Here is a 19,269-nt window from a genome sequence, read left to right as displayed (position 1 = left end):
CACACTACAAGCAGTGGGTACCCATCATTGTCACTTCATTCTTTATTCTTTTAGTGACATTTGAATAAAGGGAAGGTCGGTCACACATTGTGATTGTTCGAGTTCCCACATCTTGAGTCTCTCTCTCTTGCCCTCTTGCTCCATCTACCATAGCTCACACCTCTCTTACTTCCACTTGCTCGTGCTTCCACTTGGGCTTCTCCCTTCAACTGGTATCAAAGCCATCTTCTTCGTGAGCTCAAGCTCAATCCGGCATTGCTTCAACTCTCATTCGAGTTACCTACAACAGGGTTTCACTATTGGCAGCCATAGCTCCACCTCTTGAGGTTCATATTAAGCTCTCATTGCTCTAGCCTCTAGGGCTTCTCATGACCTATTGGGGCTATCTCAAGGCACTCTTGAGCCTACATTGAGCTTATTTCAGGGAGTATTCTGCTCAATATTTAGGGCTGGAAATATAAAAACGTTTTTCAATTATGGCCATTTTCAAACACTTGTGCTTACTCAACCACTCCTCGGCATTGGACAAAGGCTTTGTCATTGTTTACCACTCCTCCCAGCATTGACTATTAACATTGAGCATTGGTTTTGAGTCATTGAGCCTCAACTATTAATTGTGCAAATAGGGCAGCATGCTGTCATAAAACAGGGACAGCCATATCTTCAATGTTTGGAGCTCATATATGCTTCCCGAGATGCCCATATACCTATGTTTTGTTACCCGAATCCGAATACTTGGGGGATCATATGCCATTGGTTTGAAATGCTATTGGACTGATTTGAGCACTCTTTTAGCTCAGTTTTCTCATAGATATCACTGCTCTCATAACAAGGCTAAATGCTATTTGTCTGAAAAATGTCATACTCTTGGCTTATGTGATGCTCCCAGGATGCTCATTTGATGTTGGACACTTGGGGAATGTTTGGCTAATGTATTGGAATGCTTTTGGACTGATTTGAGCCCATATTTAGCTCAGTTTTACTGTCATTTTTACTGCTGTAATAAGTAGGTCTGGCTATTCTATCAGTGAAAGCATATGCCTATTGGTTGTTGATAATTCCCAGCTATGTGGGATGATACATTGATATCTATGGTTGATGCCACATGCTTGGCCATGCTCCCGGAATGCTTTAGGGCTTCGATTGAGCTCACTTTTGTTCAGACTTGACTGTCATTTTATTGTTGTACATACAATGGACAGCAAGCTTTCAAAAGGGACAGTCTATGCCTAATGCCCTTCCATGCTATTCGGGCATTCTATCAGATGTATTGGTGCATCGCATTGAAGCTCTATGCTTGGTTATGTTATTGAATGCATTTGAGCTTTGATTTGAGCTTAGGATATTTGACATTGGTTGTCAGTTACTTCATTGGATGCTTCAGAGATCTATGACCTTGCAAGCTTGAAGCTTTTATTGGATCTTATACTCCCAGCTATATACTTGATGTATCTTGGATACTTGGGATGCCACTCACATGAGGATTTGAGCTTTGTTTGCTCATCTAGCATCTGACTTTTTTTCCAATGGGAACAGCTTACTTGATACTTGGATGTTACATTGAGCTTTGGGTTTTATTTGCAATTGAGCTTGAGCTACTTCAACTTCTACTAGCCTGCTACAGGTTGTTTTGTATCAGTGGTTGCCCTTGTTTGGCATTGATTTCTTACTGCTATACCCCATTTTCAACAAGCTATAATTGCAGACTTTTGTATTATTTATGAGAGCAGTCCCCTCCATTGATGCTATTTTGGTCATAGTTTGTGGACAGCTCATTATTTGGTCTATACCTCTTGTTTTCAACTTGTTTTGGCAGTGGTTTTGGGGCTGTTTGCAGGTATTACAGCAGCCTGTTTGGTCTGTATTATGCCTCTTTTTCCTATAGTATGGCCGGTCATTCAAATGACAGTGCCATCTTCAACATTGAAAAGCTGGATGGCAGCAATTATGGCTATTGGAAGACCCAAATTTGACAGGTTTTGGTATAGAAATCTCAGATTAGACCGATCAAATGCAAGAGCATTAAGCCTGAAGGTCAAGATCAAGATGTATGGGATGACTTAGATGAGCTTTGCAAGTCCACGATTACCTTGTTCCTCAACAAAGCAGGTTTATTATAATGTTGTCACAAATGGGAGTCTGCCTAGGATCTTTGGGAGAAAATCGATAATCTCTATGATAAGCAGAGCCCTACTTCTCAAATGTATTGGCTAAAGCAGCTTATGGACCTTTGCATGAGGTAAGATACCAATGTTTCTCAACATTTGAGCGAGTTTCATGCTATCATTGGCTAGCTGTCATCACACGATATTGACTTTAAGGACAATCTTCCACCTTGGTTCTTGTTGGTCACATTGCCCGAGTCTTGGGACACATTCTCTACTACTATGTGTGCAAATATACCCGAGAATGGGCTGAAATTGTGTGATGTAGAGGGTGCACTCCTAACAAAGGAGATAAATAGGAAGAATGTGGATGATTCTCGTACTTCTTATGCCTTGACTGTTCGAGGTTGCCATGATGGCAAGAGTGGGAATGGCTCCCGTAGAGAGACTCGCACAAGTCTCGTTCCAAGTCCATGGACAATCTCGCGGTAAGTCTCGTGGACGTAAGTCCGATTTCACATGCCATTATTGTGAGAAAGCAAGACACGTCAAGCCGTAGTGCCATAAAATGCGCACTGACAAGCACAAGGAAAAGGACAAAGGAAAAGCGCACAAGTCTAATGATCACAACATTATCCCTGCTAAGTCCAGTGTTAAGATCGAAGAAATCAATGTAGTGCAACAGCAAGACTCTGATGATGATTACATACTTGCAACTTCTTCTTTGGATGAGTCATAGCTGATTGATGCCTTGCTTGGTTTTACTCACAGTTGGTTAATGGATTCAGGGGCTTCCTTTCATGTGACCCCTCATAGAGAGTGGTTCCACTCCTATCACAGTATGACTAGATCTGTCTGCTTAGGGAATGACTTGGCATTGCACATAGTTGGTATTGGTGATATCCGGCAACATCTTGGTTCAAACAGTATGTTCGACATGTACTAGCTCTCACGAAGAGTCTTATCTCTATTGGCACACTGGATGATGAGGGTTACTTTGTTTCCTTTGGGGATTCTTCTTGGAAGATCACCGTGAGAACATTGTTCTGGCACGTGGTGCCAAGTCTAACACTTTACATCCCTAGGTTGTCTCTAGATCCGTAGATCGTGTTTTATCTGTGGCTGCAATTCCATATGTATCTCTTTGGCATCATCACCATGGGCACATGTCCTTATAAAGGGAATGAAAATGCTTACTTGTTTGCAGTATCTTCCACACCTTGACTATAAGTGTTTTGAGTCATGTGATCATTGTTTATATAGCAAGCAGACACGTAGTACGCATAAGAAGTCTAGCACTCTCTACATGGGTGAGCCTTTGACTCTTGTTCATTTTAATGTTTGTGGACCTATGCCCTGTCGGTCGTTAGGAGGCACGAAGTACTTTACCACATTCATTGATGGTTACTCACATAAGGTCTGGGCATATCCCATTAAGCTGAAATTTAATGTTTTGGCTACCTTTCAGCATTGGTTTGCATTGGTTAAGAACCAATTTGCGTATAGGCTGAAATGCCTACAGTCAAATAATAAGGGGTGAGTATATCTTGAAAGCCTTTGAGCATTCTTGGGACGAGAGGGGTATTAGGTGTCAATTGACCGCCCCCTATAACCCACCCCAAAATGGTATGGCTGAGTGTATGAACACGACAATACAGGAAAGGGTCTGTAGTATACTTAGCCAAGCAAGCTTACCATAGCAGTTTTAGGTTGAGCAGTGACTACTGCCGTACACTTGATCAATCGATCTCCTTGCAATACTATTAACTTTCAAGTTGCAAAGGAGGTGTCCTCTCGAAAGCCTTCCTCGTATGCTCATTTGTATGTCTTTGGTTGTGAGGCTTTCTGCCATGTAACCAAGGACAAGCGCACAAAGTTGGATCCTAAGCCTGAAAAGTGCATCTTTCTTGATTATGGGGATGGAAGTGAGATGGGCTATCGCCTATGGGATCCACATGCTCGGCAAGTCATCTGCAACCATGATATAGTTTTCCATGAGAAAAAGATGCATAAGCAACCTCAACGGATAGTCAAGATACATAAGGTTATATTTCAGGAGAAGCCTCTTGCTCCTGTACAGCCTGCAACAACAGCTGATGCTCCAATGGCCCATGACCATGATGTAAGACAGAATGCGCAGGCTCCTCAGCCACCTTTGAGACGCTCTGCTAAAGCCAGCTGAGCAACTTGAGCCCTACGTCGATTATGTGATGGTGACAGATGCAAGTGAGTCTCTCACTTATGATGAGGCCATGCACCGTGGTGATAGTCACTCTTGGGAGAGGGCCATGCAATCAGAGTTTGACTCCTTACAAAAAAATCATACGTGTGAGTTGGTTCCTTTGCTTGGTGGAAAGCATACATTGCCATGCAAGTGGATGTACAAGTTGAAGAGCACCCCTGGACACCCCAAGCCTGCCTATAAGGCCAAATTGATTGCTAAAGGTTTTAAACAGGAGCATGGTGTTAACTTCGAAGAAGTCTTTTCTCATGTAATAAAGATGACTACTCTATACCCAATACTAGCATTGGTTGCTCAATTAGATCTGGACCTTAATCAGATGAATGTTAAGACGGCTTTCTTACATGGGGACTTACATGAGAAGATTTATATGCAATAGCCTAAGGGCTTTGAGAAAAAAGGCAGGGAACACCTAGTGTGCAAATTGAGAAAGAGCCTTCATGGCCTTAAGCAAGCACCTAGGGAATGATACCACAAGTTTGATGCTTTTATGCATTCACAAGGCTATATACGCAATGATATGGATCTGTGTTTATACACAAAGAAGACATTCACAAGGCTATATATGCAATGATATGGATCCATGTTTATATACAAAGAAGGCTCGTAATGGCGACCTTTTGATTTTGGCACTCTATGTGGATGACATGTTGATTGCTGGGAGAGCTCTTGATGAGCTGGATGCTCTAAAAAGTTAGCTCAAGAAGAGCTTTGAAATGAAAGACATGGAACAAGCCTCACATATTCTTAGGATGCGCATTACACGTAACCGCTCTCAAGGGCTCCTTTACATGTCACAAAAGGAGTATATCCAAAAGGTCCTTGAGCGGTTTCATATATAAGATGTTAAGCATATTGGCTATCCTTCTCTGTGAAGGTGAGCCAAGCCGATTGTCTGTAGTTTGATGAGTAAAAGGCCAAGATGGCCAAAATCCCCCATGCATCCGCAATGGGTAATTAGATGTATGCCATGGTAGCCACTCATCTTGACATAGCTTTTGTAGTGGAAGTTGTGGCACGCTATATGGCTACACCTAATAAGTGGCATTGGCGTACAGTCAAGGGTATCATGAGATACCTGAAGGGTACAGCAGATATGTGCATACGTTATGGTAGTCAGGATACAGGAGTCGTAGGATACACTGACTCTAATAATGCAAGACATGTAAACAATAGAAAATCCACCTCTAGCTATGTGTTTACCTTTGCTTGGGATGTTGTTTCTTGGATGTCCAGGGTACAGAAATGCACATCCCTCTCTACTACAGAGTCCGAGTATGTTGTAGCCACTAAGGCTTACAAGGAGGCTCTTTGGTTAGGCGGTTTGATGGCAGACCGTGGTATGACTAGCGTGCTCCCTACACTGCATTTAGATTCTATGCTATCTAGTTAGCCAAGAATCCAATCTTCCATGCAAAAACGAAGCACATTGAGGTGCGGTACCACTTTATCAAAGAGGTTGTTAAAGACAAGCTTGTTGACCTTATCAAGATCTCAACTGACCAAAATCTTGCAGATCTACTCACGAAAAGTATCTCAGCAAACCGTTTTGCCTTCCTTAGGAAGTTCATGGGCCTTGGATGAGATGACCTCTATTCCTCATCCTATTGTACTCTATGTACACATTGTACTTTGTCACATTTTTCTTGTTCCCTCTTCGCTTGAGACACATTCGCCTTTAAGTGGGAGGTTGTTGGGATAAAGGCACCTATACATTGCCACCCGTGTATTACTACATTGACAATACCTACACTTGCACACTGCAGGCGGCGAGCACCCATCACTATCACTTCATTCTTTTTCTTTCAGTGATATTCGAATAAAGAGAAGGCCAGTAACACATTGTGACTGTTGGAGTTCCCACATCTTAAGTCTCTCTCTTGCTCCATCCGCCATAGCTCACACCTCTCTTACTTCCGCTTGCTCGTGCTTCCACTTGGGCTTCTCACTTCAGTCTGCTGCAAAAAGGGTGCATTTGCTAAATTTACATGAAGACTGACACCAAATGGAGCATTTGCATGACCAACGCTCATTCCCTAAGCCCCATAAGCATTCAGGGGTGCAAATGCATTACCAAACATGTTACTTTGCGCACGCCCCAAGCATCTGTTAGCAGAGTATTTATCAGCTCATGTGTGAGTCTGAGCGTGATCTGGGCTGGGCATTTTTATTAGGTACTTTAGGTATTTTCTGGTGTGGCATTTTATGCCAGTGGAGCATTTTTATGCACCAGTCGACCAGCATTAATGCTGTCCGACCAGCATTATTACTCCCCACTTTTTCAGCCTATTTATACTCAGTGCTCCTCCTCAGTCATCATCATCATCTTCACCATCTGCAGACTCTGTGGAGAGAGGAGCCAAAGCCAGTGCCAGTGTCCACGCAGCCAGTGACTCACTGTTGTATGCGACTATCTCGTGTTCAGATATATGGATTCCATTTCCCGTGCATACATCTGAGTTCTCATTTGTATCGTGTTCTTTTCTTTTCTCTTTTTGTCTTGTATTTCAGCAGTTTATTTCAGTACATGTTTATGCTTCCACCGCTGCTCCACTTCTGACATGGTATCAGTTTTCAGGATGTGTGTTTTTGCTGTGTTTTCTTGCTGATTTCAGGACTGTTTTGTACCCCTGCTGATCAGGCGATTGCTGTAGCAGCCAGGCGACCTGTTTTGGGGCTGTTTTCAGCCTGCGTTTTTTGCAGTTTTGCCATCGCCTGCTATCTACGCACCCTCTACTGCCTGCGTTTTTCATCTGCAGTTGCTGGCGACAGTTTTCTACCTGTTTTTCTCCAGTTTACAGTCTGCGTTTTGCTGATTCAGCGTCTCTCATGGCTGGGTGACTGTTACTTCAGGCCGTTTTTGCTGTTTTTGGCAATTTTTGACTGGCTTTTTGACTTTCTGCAGCAGATTTTGTCTTCTATTGATCAGATTTTGGGTTATATTGCATGTGAACTCTCATTTTCTGCCGTCTGTGCTTGTGTTTTGGCTGTGTTTCCTCTCTAAATTCCATCTCTTCTCTACTTCTCTTATTCTCCTCTCCATATGGCTCCTTCGTGCACTTCCACTGATGATAAGTTACATGGACCTGATTATCTCACATGGAGTGCTGTCATGAAAGCTTGGTTTGTGCAGAAGCAGTTATGGTACATCGTCTGTGGAGCTCTTCCTCGCCCTCTTCGTCCTTTTCCTCTTCCTGAAGACTTTGATGAGGACAACCATGAGGAAGCAGTGCTCACATGGGACTCGAACGATGCCCGTGCTTACTCGGCGTTGCTTCAAGGTATTTCTAAAGCGGTCTTACCGGCGGTTACCTCCTGTAGGACATCTCCTGAAGTATGGCAGAAGTTACAACAGATGTACGAGGCACCTTCCATTATGCGGGCAGTCACACTTTATGGCCAGCTCCAGCAAATGAAGTTTGAGCCGAAAGATACTATTCAGTCTTTTCTTCTTCGTGTTACGCAAGTACAGGACCAGCTTCGGCACATGCAATCTGCTCTTCCCGAGGTGCATCTCGATGGGACGGTCCTCTACAAGCTCCCCCCGGAGTTTGATGGAGTGGCCAATGCTTTGCGGGCGCAGACATCATCGACTCCTGTCAGTTTTACACATATGACCTCGATGCTTCTTGAGCATGAGAGATCCTTGAGATTACAGGGGCGGCTTCCGGCACATTATGGAGGCGAGGCTTATGTAGCTTCAGAGAGGGGTATCCTAACAACATCTGAATCATCTAGGTCTCCTTTTTCAACAATTAATTGCACTAACTAGCCATTTTGATGACGACAACAAGAAAGTTATTCTTCTGAACAATTTGCTAAGAGAAGCAAAATTTAGTGAGACTATGACAGCCATTGAGGTAACTCAAGAGATGAAATACAGGAGGGTTGATATCCTCTTGGATGACAAACAACAAAGCAAAGATGCAGACACTGTTGCCAAAGGGTATGCACAGAAGGAAGGGATTGATTTTCAAGAGGTCTTCTCACCTGTTGTGAAGATGACCACTCTACGTGTGCTTTTTGCTCTCACTACTGTATTGGACTTAGAGTTGTACCAAATGGATATAAAACAACTTTCTTGCATGGTGACATTGATGAGGAAATCTACATGAAACAACCCAAGGGCTTTGTAGTTCCTGGAAAAGAGCAGATGGTGTGTAAACTAAAAACAGCTTGTACGGGCTGAAGCAAGCACCACTGCAGTGGTACAAAAAGTTTGGCACTTTTATGCTCTCTCATGGGTTTACACGCAGCCATGCAAATCATTGTTTGTACATGAAAAATGATACAGATGGCAGCCCCATCATACTTGTTTTGAACGTGGATGATATGTTGCTAGCTAGGAAAAGAAAGACTAGCTAGGATGCTCTCAAAGATCAGCTGAAATCAACTTTCTCCATGAAAGATTTGGGGAATGTAGAGCATATATTGGGCATGAGGATTTGCAAGGATAGTATCTCAAGAAAAGTACATTAAAAAGGTACTGAACAGATTTAACACGGCTGAAGCTAAGCACTTAGTCTATAAGCTATGAGAATTTGGGCATTCTATAGTGATTTCAAGACTCTTATACAAATTGCAAAGCATTTGAATCTACAATAGGTTTAAAACATGGTAACAACCATAGATCCCTTCCCCAAACCAATAAAAAGAGCTTTTGGTCAACAACTTCAAAAGCTCTTCACAAGCAACAGAAGGAGGTATTAGGCTTCAGAAAACATCTCCAAAAAGGAGCTTTACAAAGCATTAAAGCCTTGAGGACCATATCTAACATGACTATGGAGTTCTTCATAAATCTTTTCGTAAAAAATACCATAGAGTTATGCAAGCCTCTCTATGTTAGCCATCAGACTCAATAAGAAAGCCTTAAGGAGCTTGAAGAAACTTATCAAGAAAGCTCTAGAAAAGAGGGGCTTTGGGCTACCCTTACCTCCATATCTTAGACTTAGTAAAGCCAATAGCCCAAAAGATGACGTGGAAGCCAATGCTATGAAGGGAGACCCTTATGCATCACCTTGCGACTCTCTTATGTATGCTATACTCGTCCAAACATTGCTCATGCAATGGGAGTTGTTAGTAGGTTTGTGTCAAATCTTGGCAAAACACATTGGGAGGCTGTCAAGTGTTTTCTTCAATACCTAAAGGATACACAAAGAAAGTGTATTTGCTATGGGCAGGGTGCACTTAGTCTACAGGGTTATTGTGATGCAGACATGGCAGGTGACTTAGACACTTATAGATCCACTAGCGGGTATGTCTTTACAGTTGCTGGTGGGGCCGTTTCTTGGTGTTCCAGGTTGCAGATCATCGTAGCACTGAGTACTACTGAAGCTCAATACATATCAGCTACTGAAGCTTCTAAGGAAGTTATATGGCTGAGCAGACTTGCAGAGGATCTCGGCATGTCTATGGCTACTGCAATGTTGGGATGTGATCGCCAGAGTGTTGTGTATCTAGCTAAGAATGCCATGTATCATTCACGCACAAAGCATATAGATGTGCGATATCACTTTATCAGACAAGTTCCGGAAGATGGTCTAATCACATTGACCAAGATCAAAACACAAGACAACCCTGCAAATGTTCTCACTAAAAGTCTAAGCAAAGCTCAACATAAGCATTGCATACGACTAGTGGGAGTTGGTTAGAGATTCACTTTGGACCTTTAGGTGGGAGGTTGTCAGGATAAAGGCCCTTTATTCACCTCCTTGTATAGTACACATGTATTATTTAGTTGTACATGTGAATGCACCCTTACGTGCTCTAAGTATAAATACATTTTATTCTTTGTGTACCAACACATTGTTGGTACACCCAAAATCAAATCATACTTTCACTCTCTCTCTCTCTGTCACTCTTACTTGTCTGCTCACTCATGAAGTTACTGCTCACTCCTACAGCTAAGCTCCAACATACCCTAGTCAAAAAAAGGCCAACCACTATGTAACACAACAGAGTAACAATTCTCTCTACCTATGAACAGGCCGCTCAACAAAGCATGGGTACCGCCCAGCTTCCAAATGTGCCATTGTCACGAGCACATGTATTTTTGAAACCTCACTTAATATGTGGATTAATATTTAATCACATGGTTAAGTAAATGTTGCACATGTGAGGTATAACTAGAATTGGAGTAAATTTACGAGCCCAAGACTCGAGGAAATCACGGGATATCAAAGGCAAAAGTTGCTACAAGTTATGCCACACATGTACTTCACGATATCTAGTGCCAATTGTTGGCATAGGTCATTCATTTAGCCATAAGTGTTAGTCGGTGATACTAAGGAAATGTTATTTAATGATCCCTAACGCCAGTCTAATAGTCAAAGATAACACACAAACACTCGGGAATGGAAGTTGCCTAATCAATTTGATTATTGACCAGTCATTATTTTTTAGGGCCTCGAAATAATTATTAGATTAATTTTTAATATTTAAAGACTGAAATTTAATATTTAATTATGGATAATGCTGAAAAAACCATTTGAAAAGGCTGTCACTTGTCAAAAATGCTCACGCAAGATTGAAAAACGTCTTTTAGAGATTGGAGAGGCATTTTTTGTGTACTCGGCCTACAAAAGAGAGAGAGAAGATGCTACTAGTCTGATTTGCAACCATTGGAGGACCTTCTAAGACAGCCAAGGGCAAGAGAAGACCAATCAACAGCAAGTGACAGCATCTACAGGCTGTTGAGACAAGGCAGTAGCAGTAAATGGCTGATTTTCTTCAGTTCTTTGCATCTACAAGCTGTTGAGACAGGGCAATAACAGTAAATGACAAATTTTCTTCAATTCTTCGCGAAGAAAGTCTAAATTTTCTCTCTTCTCGCATTCTCTCTCATATCCCAGCCTTTCTACAACCTTGCTTTGAAGATCACAACATTGAGATCGCCAAAGGCTAAGAAATTTCAGATTCCTCTACTATAAACCCTAATGTACATAAAGAAATTAGGATTTAGCAGCAACCTCGAGAAGCGTGCCAAAAATTGGAAGCTCCAAGACTTGCATTCAACAGGGCTAAAGTTGTTTTTAGCCTATTCAAGTGGAGGGACCAGCAAATCATTGAATTTGGGGCATTTTCCATCTCCATCAAAGCGGATGAAGACCAATTGGTTGCCCGAATCAAGGGGCAAATCAAACTGAAGACTTGTTGGTCATTTTGGACAGTAAGGGGAGTTGGAATACTGAAAGGGATTGGGAGAATCCCATTGTAAATCAACTTCTTCTGCAATTAAGTTAAATAAATACCCAAAAGGGCACCAGTTTTGAGGCCAACAAGGTGTCCAATGTCCAAGATTATATGGTAAAGTGTACATCTCACCTTTATGAATTTGTTAATTGCTATAAATAGTGCTTAATCAAGTTATTTACCACCCTATCCGAGGAGAAAGACTAGTTACATGGTTCCATCCCCGGCATTAACACTCAATCCCTTGATTTGGTGGGCCCAAGGCACCTGATTGCAAGCCAAAGCTTTGTGCTAGTGTTGATTTTTACTCTCAGCTCAGAAATTACAGCAATATGTCTTCATTTAGTGAGATGGACTCAAGTAGTGATGATGCCTCTCAGTATGAACATTCACATGGGAATGAAAAAAATGCAATGCCTAACCTCGGACAAGGCTCACTCAATCCATGGACAACAAGCTGAAAATGTTGTTGTTGGGCAAGATACACAATCTTTAGGGCATAAGGAGGCTAATCACTAGCAAGTGAAGAGAAATTTTATGACCAGTTCAAGAATTGAATGAGAGCAGTAGCCAATCTCTTTACCGAATTGCCAAAGGATCCTCAATTTACCCAATTTTTGAATGCTCCAAAGAATGACAGCAAAGGCAAGAAGAAGAAGACATCTTCTACACCTTCAGGACAGCAAGATGCACTGAAGATAATACCAAACCCTTCATTTGAAGCTCCCAAAGAATGAAAGCACCAAAGATAATGCCAAACCCTTCATTTGGTACCTACGGGGCAAGAAATGCAAATGCAAGGCCATCACGGAAGTGCCAATCCAATGGATTTTGGACAGTCGGGCATGCATGCTATGATGGAGCAACCAGATATTTTAGTGGAAGCAAGATTTTTCATGCTATGGTTAGACAAGGACCACATATATGAATGTATGGCACAAATCCCTATGGTATGCAGCAACCAATGCATAGTGTGCAAGGCCCAATGCATTCAGGTATGGCTGGAAATATGCAAAACCCTATGTATGGTAGCATTGGCTTGATGCCTAGGGCACAAAGTAGCATGTTTGATACTACATCTGCACCTTCCAATGCTTATGGAGCTCAACGAATGAATGTTGGTCATAAAAATGCTCCGTTTGACATTGGTTTTGATGTAAATTCAGCAAATGCGCCCTTTTTGCAACAGTCGGTGTATGCTCTTCAGTTTGTTCCCAAACAGTTTGCCACCAAGATGCAGAAGAAGAAGCAGAAAACTCTTATATCCTTTACAAGTTTGTTGTGATTTTCTAGTTTGATAAGCAGTGTTAATGTATAAAGGGTTTTCCTTTCGTTGTATTTTTATCTCAGACATAGGTTATAAGTTGGGGTCGTGGTTGGATGGATTGTTTTTGAAGACATATTGAAGATCAAAGTTGAGCTTTTAAATGAACTTGTATTCCCTTTTTCCTGGGTCGCGAGGACGCTTCCTTATTAAGTGTGGGGATATATTGAGTGTTGAAATGACTTGTTTTTTGGCTGATTTTTGTTGTTTTTGAGAGCTGAATGGTTGATTTTATGAGATGACACCCAAAGGGGCAACAAAAGACTTTGATGAGGATGAAAAAAGCAATGAAGTTTAAGTCCTTCAATGGTGTACAAGATAGGCCGAAAGCTTTGACTTTCATTTAGCAATTTTATGCAGCCTATTCAAGGGGGAACTTCACGGAATCCTCGAAGATTCAAAAGGGCTCGAAAACATTGGCACAATGTAGGGAATTGATCATTGCAAATAAATGTTTTATTTGTGAACATGAGGGTCACATTGCAAGGGACTGTCCCAATAGACAGCAAGTTGAAAAATCAAAAAAACGGGGAGATAAAGGAATATGCAGGTTTATGTTCTTACTACAAGAGGCATGTATGCGGGTTTGCTGAAATTGCATCTCCATGCATGCCTTGCAGAAGAAGGATGTGCCATTTAGATGGACAGCAGTGGAAATTTCAGCATTTGAAAATTTGAAGAAAAAGATGACTTCAAATCCTGTGCTTGTATTGCCCGATCTAAGGAAGTCATTTATAGTTCAATGTGATGCATGTGGTAACAACATTGGGGCTATTCTTATGCAGGACGGCCGAGTTGTGGCTTATGAGAGCCAAATTCGCCATGGTGTAAAAAAGAATTTGCAGGTCTATGAGAAAGAGCTCTTGCCTGTAATTCATGCACTGTCTATATGGAAATGTTATTTGTTGGGGGCTGATTTTACAATATAGATAGACCATCAAACTTTGAGGTACTTTTTGACGCAGACAAAGTTGTCAAAGAAGCATATGAGATGGTCAATTTTTCTCAATATGTTTCATTTTCAAATTGTACATATCGATGATAGTAAAAAGAATCTTGTGGCTAATGCACTATCACATAAGCCACAAATTTCAGCCGTCAGCATGGTTTATCACACTAAGTTGGATGCCATGAAAGAGCAATGTGTTGCTGATTTGGACTTTGCTAATGTTTATGATCAACTTTGCAATGGCCAATGGCATGAACACTTTGTGCTAAGAGATGGATTTTTAATGATGCATAGACAATTGAGTCACAAAGCAGTTAAGGCCTAGAATTATCACTGAAAGTCGTGCTCCTCCATATGCAGGACACAGAGATATTGATGCCACGATCAAGGCAGTGAAGCATTTCTTTTATTTGCCAACTTTGAGGCATGATGTAAAACAGTTTATTAAGACATGCGTTGTATGGCAAAAGGTAAAGCATGATAGGCAAAAGATGTCAAGTTTGTTGCAGCCCTTCCCTATTCCAAATAGGCCTTCGCAGAGCATTAAAATTGACTTTATTTTTTAGCTTCTTAAGATACCTATAAGGAATGATAGGATATAGACTATCATTTGCAAGTTAAGTAAACAAGCCCATTTCATTTCAATGAGAAAGAAAATAAAGGTTGATCATATAGCACGATTATTTTTGCCGCACATCTTTAAGTATCATGGTATGCCAAAGTCGATCATTAGTGATCGAGACTCCCGGATGGCGAATTTATTTTGAAAGGGGTTGTTTGGAAATATAGGTAACACGTTGAAATTTTCACCATCCTTCCATCCGCAGACAAATGGTCAGTTTGAGGAAGCAAATTCCACAATATTAGATCTTTTGAGGTGCTATGTTTCAGACCACAACTATAAACCCTAATCTACAAAAAGAAATTAGGGTTTAACAGCAACCTCGAGAAGCGTGCCAAAAATTAGAAGCTCCAAGACTTGGATTCAACAGGGCTGAAGTTGTTTTTAGCCTATTTAAGTGGAAGGACCAGCAAATCATTGAATTTGGGGCATTTTCCATCTCCATCAAAGCGGGTGAAGGCCAACTGGTACCCGAATCAAGGGGCAAATCAAATTGAAGACTTGCTGGTCATTTTAGACAATAAGGGAAGTTGGAATACCGAAAGGGATTGGGAGAATCCCATTGCAAATCAACTTCTTCTGCAATTAAATTAAATAAATACCGAAAAGGACACCAGATTTGAGGCCAACAAGGTGTTCAATATCCAAGATTATATGGTAAAGTGTACATCTCACTTTGGTGAATTTGTTAATTGTTGTAAATAGTGCTTAATCAAGTTATTTACCACCCTATCCAAGGAGAAAGGCTAGTTACAACCACCCAGTTGAAGGAGGGTGACCTGCTATAAAAACACAAGCTGCAACAAGTGTATCAAGGGCTGCCTACAAAAAACTCAGGTCTCTTTGATACCACCCAACCAATAGAGTGGCCACCCAACTTGTTTGATGCTGCTTGGGTGCAATAATGGTGTCGCCCAACCTAGTAGAAGCTGCCAAAGAGCAAAACGCAAATTTGCCCAAGAAAACACATCCTAAAAGGACTGCAAATAGGCTGCCCTGCCCTATTTGACTTCAAATGCAAGGTCAATAGCGTGTGGATATGACGCTTGGCAAGTTTTTGTCGTCGACAGTATGCTCCTCTTCGAAATCTTCAATTCCCACGCCTGGCTCTAATACCATGTAAGAGTATGCAGCAAAAAGAAGAAAGTGAACACGGAGAGAAAAGGTGACAAAGAGAGAACACAAGAGAGAAAAGGAACAATGCGATTGTAATGGCCGGAGATACAAGGCTGCAACAATCAGCCCCAATATGCAACTCTACACGTCAGTGTGGGCTCCATACGGTAGCAAGGGGATGAGAAGCTGAGGAGCGCCCCTAAATAAGGTCAAAACCCTAAAAATGGCTAAAAGTGCCCAAAAAGAAATACACTAATGTGCCCTCCATCTAAAGTGTCTAAAACGCATAAAATGGCAAACAAATACAATGTTAGAGATCCTAATGTTCTCATCTAACTCATATTGAGGCTCACACGTAGAAGATGACTGCATAAGATACACATGACTAACAAAACTATGAGAGAGGGGAGGACAACACCTAAGAAAGTGGTCCCATGAAGCCAATCATGGACTTGTAACCATGAAAGAGGAAATAATGGATAGAATGATATAAAGGTGCTCAAAAGTTGGCCTACCTGTCGATCTGCGATACAATCTCTAATACAATCTCGACAGTCGCAACAATTGCCATGGTCACCAACATCAATACATCGGTCTTCTCGGTCTCAATTATCACTACAATGGTTCTTGCACTCTCGATTCACACCTGCCAATCATATTGGTCCGCCATCAATGCCCTTCAAATATATCTACAAAAGCATATTAAAAATAAACTATTAATGTGGATAACTTGCTAGGAATGATGCTAACCGAGTATGAAGGTCCATTTGGCTTCTATACGACTTTCAATTATGACTTTAACATATGAAACACAAACTAGGAATGGGCAAACTAATCAATGCAACATTTGGATGAGTGCTAGCTACAATCTACAAAAAGAGAAGCATAATGGGACAGACAACATAACCTATCAAGGCTAGGCTTAATCAAAACACAACAAAAGAAGACCCTTCAGACTACAAAAGCAACATCGCACCATTGAGAGGATATCGCCCAACACTAGAGAGCAACAAACAAAATGCTCCACTTCGATCACTTTCAACTCCCACCTTGGTGAATGATATCATGTGAGAATGCATGGCATAAAACAATAAGAACATGAAGTGAGAATAGGAGATGAGACAAGAAAAACATAGTGGAATCAAAGGATTAATACTAACAAAAACCAAAGGTGCAAGGCTGGACTCTATCAGCCCCTACATGTAGCATGGAGCATCAATGACACGGACAAATAAAGGCAAGGAATGTCAACAAAAAAGATGAGGAGGGCTAGCAATAATGACCTGACTAAAGACAAATTACAATGGAGTGAAGGCTGAATTAATAGCCGAGAGCTAAAAAGATGGCCAACCTAATGCTACCCGATCTCCACTTCATGCAAGTCAAACCAATCTAAAATTGCCACCTGATCATAAGAACACCGCCCAAGTCTACCCACCCTGTGAAGATATAGTAGGGTTTGACCTAAGGAAACACAGCATGTATGACCAAGAGACTGAAACACAATGACTTAGACAAAGACACGCAAAACTCAAACCCTACATGCAAAATGCAAAACACAAAAACTCAAAACTCAAACATAGACAAATATAGAGAGAAAAAACTCTAAAGTGAATGGATGTTATAAATGAATGTAAGAGTGTACAGAACGCCCAAGGGCAGAGCAATGGAGTGTCGGAGAGTGATGTCCACCGGAGATGGATAACAAGTGCAATAGCGACTAGTTGTAGATGAGAGAGTGCCGAGCCAGAGAACTGTCAAGCAACAACAAGAGAGGTGTTTGCTGATGTAGATAGCTCACTCAACAACAAAAACGCAAGAACTACAACAATCACCCAGTGGGAGAGATGACAATAGCCTGTCGCCTAGTACCAGATGCTGAAAACGCAAGCTGATCAGGTGTTATGATGATGCAGCACATAGAGACCTCCAAATAGCAGGGCGACAGCTAAAAACATGCCGCCTAGGGCTGCATAATGATGGGCTACAATTGGTAATGGCTAGACAACAGATGGTAGATGGCTGATGGCTGAAATTTGCACAATAAAGTGAAAAACCTGCACAAAAAGATAAGGCTAAATAAATGTCAACCCATGCACCTAAAATTTTCTTTTAGTTTTTAGCTTTTAGCAATTTGGCTTTTATCAACTATTTATTTTCCAAAGAGTGTATCATTTTCCAAAGGATTACAACTCATGGTCTCATAGACCATTTTGGCCTTTTGCAATCATCTCATCTCGTCTCTTTTTATCTAATGAACTAGCTATAGTAGTAATCTCTCTCTCTCTCTCTCTCTCTCTCTCTCTCAACCCCCCACCCCATCTTAGATCTCAACCAAAAATTTTCTTTTAGCTTTTAGCAATTTGGCTTTTATGAACCATTTATTTTCCAAAGAGTGTATCACTTTCCAAAGGATTTACAGCTCATGGTCTCATAGATCATTATGGCCTTTTGCAATCATCTCATCTCATTCCTTTTCTTTATCAATCAACTCGCTATAATAGTAGTAAGCTAGCTAGCTCTCTCTCTCTCTCTCTCTCTCTCTCTCTCTCTCTCTCTCTCTCTCTCTCCAACCCTAGTGGTAAGTCACTTATTTTATTAACTCTAGTCAGACCTGGGTTCAAATCTCTCTTTTTTTTTTGCCTGTACTGAATGACCGAGGGGATGAACCCAGTGGTGAGTCACTTCTTTTATTAACCCAGGTCAGACATGGTTCAAATCTCTCTTGTGAGATGAACCCAGAATACGGGAGTTAGACTCAAGACCCCTTTTCGTCACCACTCGTTCGACTCGACCAACTGAGCTACACCCGTTTGGTGCTCGCACACACACACACCCTCTCTCTCTCTCACTGCCATTTTGCATAGTATCGTCATGAGAAATGCAATTATGACACGCACACACGCGCGCGCGCGTTAATTTACTATTCTTTCAAAAAGAAATTATGAAAAATGTGACGAAGGGAGAAACCTCAGAGAAGATCGATGAGGCCGAAGGTAAGGCTGATACGGTGGCGTCAGGGAACGGGCCATCATCATGACGCGGCTCCTGAATGGCGCGGTTAACGACCACGGGAGGCTCTGCATCCCCTGAAATCTCAGAAGCAGAGTCACTGTCGACAAATCTCCGGGGCTCTTCCTCCGACGACGAGTAGTCTTGGACTAGAGCTAGGCTCATCTCTCTCTCTCTCTCTCTCTCTCGTTGGAGCCTTCTATCGCGCTTTCTATGCTCTCCTGAATTTGGAAATGGGGCCTATCGAGTGACATTCATGGGTTCCCCAGTAGGTGAATTATAGGATTCTCCTCTCGGGATTGAAAGAGTCTTAAAAATCGTATTATATACCCAAACAACATGAGATAGTGCACAGCATGTCTTTTAGCCAATCTTATCTTTTAATTTGCTTACCCTATGGGATGATGTAAATATTTACTATTTTTCGTAATGTCTTTTCATGCCCAAGTTTTTTGAAACTAGGTTGACAAGTGCAGTTCAGTAAAGGAGTATGAAGTTTTATATGTAGTTCTTGCATGTTTGCTATATAGCAGTTTTATTGATGGTGTTTAGACATGCATCGTATTTCGAACAGAAGCATGTTCATAGATAAGTTTTTGCATTGTTTAAATACATAGAGGATGTCGAAAGGAGAATATGTATGCATATGTAGCTCAAGTCATTGATCGTGATTTTGAACGTTTACATTTCTTTTGGTCGTAGACGCCA

At 41.5% G+C, this 19,269-nt stretch overlaps 1 protein-coding gene across 1 annotated transcript in view; it reads right to left on the bottom strand.

The window, feature by feature from the left end:
* LOC148041184 (plant/protein) overlaps nt 1-18,819 on the bottom strand; it is a 53,295-nt gene extending 34,476 nt beyond the window's left edge. The window contains exon 1 of the mRNA XM_087677479.1: nt 18,520-18,819. Within this exon, the coding sequence (XP_087533605.1) occupies nt 18,520-18,726 (207 nt within the window). The 5' untranslated portion in view covers nt 18,727-18,819. The remainder of the gene's footprint in view (nt 1-18,519) is intronic.
* Nucleotides 18,820-19,269: the final 450 nt, after the last annotated feature.

This window comes from Lygodium microphyllum, chromosome 1, assembly GCF_053477565.2.
Source record: "Lygodium microphyllum isolate KBCC chromosome 1, Lygodium_microphyllum_v1.1.10, whole genome shotgun sequence".
Lineage (NCBI taxonomy): Eukaryota > Viridiplantae > Streptophyta > Polypodiopsida > Schizaeales > Lygodiaceae > Lygodium > Lygodium microphyllum.
This window is presented reverse-complemented; position numbering and strand designations above follow the sequence as displayed.